At 43.1% G+C, this 10,881-nt stretch overlaps 1 protein-coding gene across 1 annotated transcript; it reads right to left on the bottom strand.

Annotated features, from left to right (window-relative positions):
- Positions 1-7,777: 7,777 nt before the first annotated feature.
- On the bottom strand, positions 7,778-8,500 carry LOC148543727 (uncharacterized). The gene has a single exon (XM_088498685.1). It carries the CDS (start codon positions 8,498-8,500, stop codon positions 7,778-7,780), a length of 723 nt encoding a protein of 240 aa, XP_088354811.1.
- Positions 8,501-10,881: the final 2,381 nt, after the last annotated feature.

The following is a 10,881-nucleotide window of genomic DNA, read 5'->3' as shown; positions in this document are numbered from 1 at the left end:
TGTTTAGATTAACTCTACATAATTGACGTATTACATTATTTCCATTTAATTTGAAAAATAATTATATAATTCTAAAACATATTTAAAATATGTTTTTAAGAAATATTTATTATATTTTAGTTATACTTTAAATCAATTAAATATACAATTATTTCTTGTTTTAAAGATATGAAAAAATGAATCTATTATACAAAGGGAGAGAGGCTTAATTTTTTGGTTATGAAAATCTGGTTTGTGTTGTGCATGATTATGGGTTTTTGGAGTGTTACACTAATGTGTGGGGACAGCTTTTGCTCAATTTTAGTGTGAAGAATTCGGACCATGCGAGTTCTTTGTATGGAAAAGGTGATGATTAAATCGGAGGGTTCGATTTGTATTTTTAAATTTTTTTATTTTTGAAAATAAAAATCGAAGGGTTCGATTTTAACATTAAATTTTTTTTTTCTAAACCACAAATCGGACCGTCCGATTTGTGATTGTTTGTTTGAAAAAACAAAACAATATAAAAAAAACTAGAGACACCGATTTATGTAACCCATAACAATATAGTGTGTGTTTGGATCTCAGTTTGTAAATGGGAATTTGCATAAAATTGATTTTGCAAACTTGATTTTGATGAAAAGTTAGTTTGCGTTAAAGTGATTTATGTTTGGTAATCTTTATATCAAAATAGATTATAATAAAGTAAATATTGTTTGGATTACACTACTCAAAATTACTTTTAGATAAAAAATTACTAAAATAGACATCAATTTAAATAAATTTTTTATATTATTCTGTCATTTTAATTTAGATATTTAAATAGATATTATAAATTAATTTTATAATAAAATTAATATTTACTTACTAAAATAAAAATAATATATAAAAATTGACAAAATATATTTTTATATCAAAAGCAAAAATAATATATGAAAAATATATCAAAATATACTTTATTAAATTATATTACTTATACTTTTTTTAATACTCTTGATACTCTTTTATTTAATATTATTTTAAACTATAAATTTTAATTATTTATGACTTTATTCTTAATTATAATTAATTTTTTATTTACTTTTTTCTTTTTAATGGGATCAATAATTTATATTATAACAAAATTATAATAATAAATTAATATACAAAAATTACACTTACAAATTTTAACAAAGCCAAACAAAAAAATTTTTTTATACAAAATCAAAAGTAAAAATTTAATAAAAAATATAATTATTGTTCATACCCTGGCCCAACACTAAGGCCCATGATCCAAGAAAAAAGGCCCAACCCAAAAGAGTTGAGCCTTTCATCACACCGACCAGATACCTCGAAGTCGGCTATCTTCACGACTTGCTATAAAGAAGTCGGTACGAGGATTAGCTGGCAGATAAATCCTCCCTCAAGAGGATAACTGCCCCTAAAATCTCTCTAACCACTTCCAGGAGCCATATCTTAACCTCCCTAAGATAAAGGGACGGTTATTCCCCTTGAAAGGCGGAACTACTTCAACGGTGGTTATTGGTTCACCACTATAAATACACTGACATTCCTCAGGTATCTTTAAGTCCCAATACACTCTAAACCTGCTCACGCCCTTGCTAACTTAGGCATCGGAGTGTCTTTGCAGGTACCACCCCCCATTCCACGCACACAAGTCGGACGGAGGGCACCTAGTCACAGATCCGCTCGAAAGCTTCCTCCTTCATACGTTTGGGCCAACCAACGCCATCTGGCCCATTAATCTCCGGTTACCCAACGTAACATTGGCGCCGTTGCCGGGGACCCGAGAGATCAACCAAAGATGGCGGATAGATTCCCTGAAGAGGGTCATGTAGAGACAGATTCTGAACAAGAGAATCTGAACACCGAAAACAATGAGGCAGACCAGACCCTTCACCAGGAAGCCAATGATCAACACAGGGAAGGCACCTCCGGAATAAAAAACCCGAAGGTAAATTCTTCGGAAGGGCGCGAATCAGAGAGAGGGACCATCCCATGCAACTGAGCTCATGGGATTAGTCCACAGTCGCCTCGAGCAGCTAGAACAGGAACGGGAGCGACAAAAGGAAACTGAAAAGAACCTAAAAGAGGAGATGGAGCGACGAAAAGAGTTAGAAAGAAAACTCTTAAAGTTAGAATCCTCCCTCAAAGGTCAGAACTCCCACGACGGTAGAGAAGAGTCGCCCCTAGGGGGGGAAGATCCTTTTAGTGAGGACATAATGAGGGCAAAAGTTTCGAGAAACTTTAGAAGCCCCGATATGGACCTCTACGACGGAACCACTGATCCGAAGCATCATCTGAGCAATTTTAAAAGTCGGATGTATCTGGCTGATGCTTCTGATGCTACGCGATGCAAAGCTTTTCCGACAACTCTGTCGAAAGTAGCGATGAAGTGGTTCGACAGCCTCCCCCCAAGGTCTGTTACCAGTTTTGAAGACCTCTCAAGGAAGTTCTTGATGAGGTTCTCTATCCAGAAAGACAAAGTAAAACATGCACCAAGCCTCCTGGGAATAAAACAGGAGGCCGGAGAATCCTTAAGAGCCTATATGGAAAGGTTCAACAAAGCATGTTTAGAGATCCAAGACTTGCCCACAGAAGCAGTCATAATGGGATTAGTCAATGGGCTTAGAGAAGGTCCCTTCTCACAATCCATATCCAAAAGACACCCCACCTCCTTAAGTGATGTACAGCAGAGAGCTGAAAAGTACATCAACATGGAGGAAAATGCTAAGCTGAGAGACTTGAGTTGGCGACCTAGACACCCTCCTTCAACAAAAGAGAGGGAGAGGGAAACCAAGAAGAAAGAAGAACTCGGTCTCGATCTACCAAGGAAATATCACTCTTATACTCCTCTAAAGGTCTCCATAGGGGATGTATACAGAGAGATTTGTAATACCGAAAGGCTGCCACCCCCTAAACCCATTAAAAATAAAAAGGGGGGAGCAGCAGCGACTACTGTGAGTACCATAAAATATATGGTCACTCCACAAACGACTGCTACGACCTTAAAAATGTGATAGAAAAGCTGGCTAGGGAAGGTCGGCTCGACAGATATCTCATAGAAAGGTCGGACAGTCATGGGAAGAGAAAGCGAGATGACATGGATAGAAGAGACCCACCACCGCAGACTCCGGAGAGACATATCCATATGATCTCAAGAGGGTTCGCGGGAGGGGGACTCACCAAATCCTCTCGCAAAAGACATCTCAAGAAAGTCTACCAGGTCGGAGGAGAGTCATTCGACCTCCCTACCATTTCATTCACAAAAGAAGATGGGCAAGGAATAATCCCTGGACACGATGATCCAGTGGTAATAACTATGATCCTAGCAAATGCTCATCTCCACAGAACCCTAGTAGACCAGGGAAGCTCAGCGGACATCCTTTTTAAGCCCGCTTTTGACAAACTAGGGTTGGATGAGAAAGAATTAAGAGCCTACCCCGACACCTTATATGGACTAGGCGACACGCCAATAAAGCCACTAGGATTCTTGCCCCTCCACACCACTTTTGGAAAAGGAGAAAAATCAAAAACTCTGAGCATAAACTTCATAGTCATCGATGTAGGGTCAGCATACAATGCTTTAATTGGCAGAGCTACCCTTAATCGACTCGGAGCGGTGGTATCCACTCCTCACCTTTGTATGAAATTCCCGACTTCAGCGGGGATAGCAACGGTAAGGGGAGATCAGAAATTGGCAAGGAAATGCTACAATGAAAGCCTAAACCTGAGAGGAAAAAGCCGAGAAGTCCACACAGTAGAGCTCAGAGGCGCAAGGGCTAGAGAGGAGCTGCGTCCACAGCCGGGAGGAAAAACCGAGGAGATACAGGTCGGCGAAGAGGAGGGAAAAAATACTCACATAGGGGCAAACCTAGGGGAAACCCTAAAACGAGGGTTGACTAAGCTCCTAAGAGATAACTCCGATCTCTTCGCCTGGAAGGCCTCCGACATGCCTGGGATAGACCCCGAGCTCATGTCCCATAAGCTCTCGGTTTACCCGGGGTCCCAACCTGTACAACAAAGAAGATGCAAGCTCGGCTCAGAGCGAGCCCTAATAGTAGAGGAGCAAGTACAAGCGCTCCTAGAAGCCAGTTTCATTAGAGAAGTCAAGTACCCAGCATGGCTAGCCAATGTAGTGCTAGTCAAAAAACAAAATGGCAAATGGAGAATGTGTGTCGACTACACCGACTTAAATAAGGCATGTCCCAATGACCCTTATCCACTGCCAAGTATTGACACCCTAGTGGACTCCAGCTCGGGGTATCAATACTTGTCGTTCATGGACGCCTACTCGGGGTATAACCAAATCCCGATGTATGAGCCAGACCAGGAGAAAACATCATTCATCACGCCCAGAGCTAATTTTTGCTACGTGGTCATGCCATTCGGATTGAAAAATGCAGGGGCCACATATCAGAGGTTGATGAATAAGGTGTTTGCCTCTCACCTAGGGAGCCTAATGGAAGTATACGTCGACGATATGCTGGTAAAGACCAAGAAAGAAGTCGACCTCTTGTCTGACCTTTCACAAGTCTTTGACACCATAAGGTTGCGCGGGGATGAGACTAAATCCTGCAAAGTGCGCCTTCGCGGTAGAGGCAGGAAAATTCCTAGGGTTTATGCTAACACAAAGAGGGATTGAAGCTAATCCCGACAAGTGTAGAGCTATCCTAGAGATGAAAAGCCCGACTTGTTTAAGAGAGGTCCAACAGCTGAATGGCCGACTTGCAGCCCTTTCCAGATTTTTGGCAGGATCGGCGCTAAAATCCCTCCCACTGTTCTCCTTATTGAGAAAGGGATGTCAGTTTGAATGGACTCCTGAATGCGAGGAGGCGTTCCAGGAGTTCAAAAGATTCTTAAGCCAACCTCCTATTTTGACCCGACCTATAGCTGGGGAGGACCTCGTCCTATACTTATCTGTAGCAGACAAGGCCGTCTCATCGGCCCTGATCAGAAAAGACGAGGTCGGACAGCACCCAGTATATTTCATCAGTAAAGTTTTACAAGGCCCTGAGCTAAGGTACCACAAACTGGAGAAGTTTGCCTACTCCTTAGTAGTAGCCTCACGAAGACTACGGCCTTACTTTCAAGCTCACACAATAAGAGTCCGCACGAACCAACCCATGAAGCAAATCCTCCAAAAGACGGATGTTGCAGGGAGAATGGTTCAATGGGCAATAGAGCTCTCCGAGTTCGACCTGAAGTATAAAGCTCGGACGGCGATTAAAGCCCAGTGCCTCACCGACTTCATCGCAGAATACGCAGGAGACCAAGAGAAAAAACCAACTACATGGGAACTCTATGTAGATGGATCCTCGAAAAAAACAGGAAGCGGTGCAGGCATAATATTGGTGGATGAAAGGGGAACCCAGATAGAAGTTTTCCTCAAATTTGAATTCCCAGCTTCAAATAATCAAGCAGAGTATGAAGCCCTGATTGCTGGATTGAAGCTGGCGGAAGAAGTCGGTGCTACAAAAGTGATGATATACAGCGACTCGCAAGTGGTGACCTCCCAGATAAGTGGAGAGTATCAGGTGAAGGACCAAAATATGAAAAGGTACTTGAAAAAAACTCTGGAACATCTTGGGCGCTTTGCAGAAACCGAGGTCAAACATATAACTCGGGATCTAAATAGCAGAGCAGACGCCCTATCCAAGTTAGCAAGTACCAAGCCAGGAGGAAATAACAGAAGCCTGATCCAGGAAACTCTCCAGAAACCCTCCGTGGTAAAAGAAAAAGACAAACAAGAGGTCCTTGAGGTAGTCGGATTAAACCTCGGATGGATGAACTCCTTGGTCGAATACATGAAATTCGACATCCTCCCCAAGGAGGAAAAGGAGGCTAAGAAGATCCGAAGGGAAGCACAACATTACACTTTGGTGAGAAATATCCTCTACAGAAGGGGGATATCAATACCATTATTAAAATGTGTACCGACCTCAAGAACCACCGAAGTGTTAGAAGAAATCCACAGTGGGATCTGCGGAAATCACCTCGGAGCGAGGTCACTAGCCAGGAAAGTAATCCGAGCAGGATTCTACTGGCCGACCTTGCAGAAAGATGCCACAGAATTTGTGAAAAAGTGCCAACCATGCCAGATGCATGCAAATTTCCATGTGGCTCCACCAGAGGAGCTCATCAGTATCACTTCTCCATGGCCTTTTGCAAAGTGGGGAATGGATTTGTTAGGTCCTTTTCCCCAGGCGCCAGGACAAGTCAGATACCTGATCGTAGGAATAGATTACTTCACAAAGTGGATAGAAGCAGAGCCATTGGCCACCATCACGGCCCAAAGAAGTCGGAGGTTCCTCTACAAAAATATTATCACAAGGTATGGGATACCTTATTCCATTACTACAGATAATGGAACTCAATTCACCGACTCTACCTTCAGAAGCCTAGTGGCCAGTATGAAAATTAAACACCAGTTCACCTCATACTGGCAGGGCTGAAGAAAAGATTACAAGATGCAAAGGGAGCCTGGGCTGAAGAGCTCCCACAAGTACTATGGGCCTACAGGACGACCCCCCAATCCGCCACTGGAGAAACACCCTTCCGACTAGTTTATGGCGTAGAAGCCATGATCCCAATAGAAGTCAACGAACAAAGCCCAAGAGTGATTCTCCATGACGAGATCGGAAATATACAGGGGCACAAAGAGGAGCTCGACTTGCTCTCCGAAGTTCGAGAAGAAGCCCAGATAAGAGAAGCAGCGTTGAAGCAAAGGATGACTAGAAGATACAACAAAAAAGTCATTCGAAGAGCATTCGCCCCGAACAACTTGGTATTGATCAGAAACGACATTGGAGTCAACAAATCAAGGGAAGGAAAACTCGCTGCAAATTGGAAGGGACCATACAAGATTAACGAAGTCTTAGGGAAAGGCTATTATCGAGTGACCGACCTGAACGGCACCGAGTTATCAAGGTCGTGGCATGCTTGTAATATGAAAAGGTACTACAGTTAAAAGCGAACTCTACTCCCTGATGTACTCTTTTCCCAACTTCATGATTTTTTCCCAAAATCAAAGGGTTTTTTCTGGAGAAGGGTTTTTAACGAGGCATCATAGTAGAGACTATGGGAAATAGATTGTCAAAAACCTTTAGTAGCAATAAGGTACCTCCCCAATTAATGAAAGATCTTTTTCATATATATCTCTTGCAAATTCCTTTTTAGTTTTGTTTTTTCTTTCTTTCGACGAAACGCGCCGACTTAAGCTCGACAAAACGTGAAAATCCCATGAACCGACCTACATGGTCATCAGGATAAAACGACGAGGTACAAGTCGGTGTAAAGAGGTTATAGAAGTTGATCATGATAAACTCGGAAACATCCCGACTCATAAGCCGGAATGGGAAACCGAGTAAAACGAAAATGAATCACGAAAGTAGCCTAAGTCATAGGAACTCAATAAATCACAAAGTTGAGTAAAAGGAATAGCAAAAGAGATCGAAAAACCTATTAAAGCATAAGTACTATCCTGAAGTCCTTAGAGAAAAGGAACCCAAAAAGGACAGACAGCCAGGAAAAAGGTTTTTCAAAACTGAAAAGATCAAAAAGGTTTTTTTTTCAAAAAACAGAAGTCAGAAAAGCATATACGCATAAGGTAACTTAAACCCTCATCCAAAAAAGGGTATTTATTTTGTTAACTTAAACCCTTATCAAAAAGGGTATTTTTTGTTTACGGCCTTAAAAGGCCAGAAGAAATTGTTCAACAAACACCACCACCAACAAACAAACATAAAAAGTTTAAAAAAGGGGGACCCACAGGCCGGGCCCCATATAGCCAACAAAATTATTTTTGCAGAGGAGTAGACGGATCACCACCAGAACCAGGAAGGGTAGTCAGAGCAGCTTCAGGGCCAGGGAGAGAAGTATCCATAGGAGTCGGAGATGAGGAACCTTGGGGCTTTGAGGAACTCGGAGCATCCTTCGAACGAGGAGGGGACTCAATGATTCTTTGCCCCCGAGTCTTCAACTCTGACTCGGAGACAACCTGAGGAGCTGGGGGATAAACAATGGCCCCATCAATCACAATCTTGTCGGGATCTAAAGGGGAAAGATCTAAGTCGGGGGCAATGACTCTGACCTGATCCTTAAAAATCCTCCAAGCTTCCTCAGATCCCTCAGCAATGGAGTCCTCCAACTCAGCATAGGTAGCCCGAGCATTCAACAAATCTTTTCTAACCCCCACAAGGTCCTCGAACAAGCTCTGGTAACTCTCCTGGGCAGTCTTTCTCAGGCCCACCTCCATGTTGCACTGAGCCTGCAGCTTGCCCTCCTTCTCCCGAAGGCTATCTCTCTCCTCCCTCAATTTGGTAACTTCCTTCTTCAACTCCTTCTCATGCTCCTGATACATGAGAAGTCTTCCCTCTAGCTCTTCAACCTTCGAGGTTGAACCCAAAGAACTAAGAGGGGCCTTCTCAAAGATATCTAAGAGCTTGGTACAGACCCCCGCCGCCCTGATACTCTCCTCAGCCAGAGAGGTAAGGTGGTTCCGGACAGACACATTATCCATACCTATACGAGTATGGGGATAGATGTATTTCCGGATGAATGCAAAAGCATCAATTTTAACCTCACCTTCCAAGGAAGAGTCAGGCTCCAAAGCCTTGCGCTTCTTCCTCTCTGGCTCAGAAGAAGGTCGGGGAGAGGGGGGTGGCTGAGAAGAAGCTGAAATCACAATGGGCTCTGAAGAAGTCCCCAAATTTCGGGGAGGAGGGGGAGGAGGAGGGATAACCGCCCTGGCACCACCAGTCCTGGCCCGGGACCTCGCTTTAGCTTCCTGCACCCTCTGGTAAGACTCATTCGAATTCCTCTTCGTCATCTCTGCAAAAACAAGTAACAACCAATAGATTAGACAAGTCGGGAAAGTAAGTCAGACAAGTCAGAAATTTAATAAACAAGTAAAAGCCACCTAGTTGTGCCTGGACAAAGGTCGGAGACCCCTGGAGAAATTTTTTAGTGTCCAAATATGGGGCCCTCCCCCACGCTTCTCGGACCACAATGGCTGCCTCCACTTCATCCAGGTCATCCAGGCCATATTTCTCACAGGGGGAGGCCTCCAGCCAATATAAAGGAAAGCGAGGAGAAGAGTCATCATTCAGGAAAAAGGGGTGGTGACCCTCTACAACTTGCACTTTAAAAAAGTAATTTTTGAAGTCATGAAAAGATTCATCAAAAAGAGTGAAAACCCTCCGACCTTGGATAGCTCGGAACACCCATTGTTGTTTATTATTTTGCCCACTAAAGGGCTTGGTCATATGGAAGAGATAGAAAAAAAATCCTCAAAGACATCGGAAATTCCAGGGCATGACTGATGAACTGGTAAATTTTCAAAAAACCCCAAGAGTTGGGATGAAGCTGAGTAGGAGCAACTCGGTAGTGGCATAAAACATCAACTTCAAAGTCGGAAAAGGGAAGAAAAACACCCAAACGGGTAACCATACTCTCGTACATGAAGAAGAAATGAGGGGCCGCCTCAGTGGCCCTCCCAAAACACACCCGGTCCTCCAGACCCGGGGCCACTAACTCATATTTCGGCTCATCCTCCTCAGACGTACAAAGCCTGTGATGAGTGCGAAGGTGGGTGATAAATTCAGCATCCACCAAAGGTTCCTCTCCTAATACAGTAACATCAACCCACTGAGCAAGAATGTCTACAGAGGCCATTATTTTTCCTAAAAGGTGAGAAAAACCTACAAAGGAAAAAGAAAAAGAAAAATAAAAAACATGGTCTCTAAGGGGAATACGAAGTCAGAACCTACAAACCAACTTCTCTCTAAGCATGAAAGCCAGAAGCATTTTTTCGTAGAAAAGAGAAGAAAGGACTAACCTTTGTCTGGGTGTAAAGGAAAGGAAGATGAGAGCCTTCGAACAGAGGTTGCACCACGAACAAGTAAAGTAGAAGAGGAAATTTTAAATCGCAGAAACGAAATAACGAAGGAGAGGGAAAGTATTTATAAACATGCTAGGGGCATAATAGTAAAAGCGGAACAGTCATTAATAAGAATGCACCGTTACCAAGGCCATCAATCCCTACGCAAATTCCTAACGGACGCGACCCTTGAGTAGACATAACTGTCAGAACCGAAAGGTCATGAAAAGTCACGTCGGTTACAGACCATCACGTCGGTCCTCCAACAAGTCGGCTACGACCCCGAGTAGAATACTCGAACCCAAATCTTGAAGAGAAATTGGGCTCGAGTAGGGGCACTGTTCATACCCTGACCCAACACTAAGGCCCAGGATCCAAGAAAAAAGGCCCAACCCAAAAGAGTTGAGCCTTTCATCACACCGACCAGATACCTCGAAGTCGGCTATCTTCACGACTTGCTATAAAGAAGTCGGTACGAGGATTAGCTGGCAGATAAATCCTCCCTCAAGAGGATAACTGCCCCTAAAATCTCTCTAACCACTTCCAGGAGCCATATCTTAACCTCCTTAAGATAAAGGGACGGTTATTCCCCTTGAAAGGCGGAACTACTTCAACGGTGGTTATTGGTTCACCACTATAAATACACTGACATTCCTCAGGTATCTTTAAGTCCCAATACACTCTAAACCTGCTCACGCCCTTGCTAACTTAGACATCGGAGTGTCTTTGCAGGTACCACCCCCCATTCCACGCACACAAGTCGGACGGAGGGCACCGAGTCACAGATCCGCTCGAAAGCTTCCTCCTTCATACGTTTGGGCCAACCAACGCCATCCGGCCCATTAATCTCCGGTTACCCAACGTAACAATTATATATTTAAAATATTTGAATACTAAAGGGATTACAAGTAAGGAAGTAAAGAGTAGAATTGATAAAACAAAATAAATTCAATCCTAACGTGATTTTCTAAACGCAGAAGCTACAATTTATAGCTTCTTATAAACGCACGTTAAGAAGGTAA

The sequence above is a fragment of the Arachis ipaensis genome, chromosome B9 (genome assembly GCF_059453495.1).
Source record: "Arachis ipaensis isolate K30076 ecotype BB chromosome B9, ASM5945349v1, whole genome shotgun sequence".
NCBI lineage: Eukaryota > Viridiplantae > Streptophyta > Magnoliopsida > Fabales > Fabaceae > Arachis > Arachis ipaensis.
The sequence above is the reverse complement of the archived record's forward strand: the minus strand, read 5'-3'. Positions and strand labels throughout refer to the sequence as shown.

Bases quoted from the DNA above. Each gene is read 5' to 3' on its own strand.
- LOC148543727 (XM_088498685.1), bottom strand. From the start codon at position 8,500: ATGGATAATGTGTCTGTCCGGAACCACCTTACCTCTCTGGCTGAGGAG.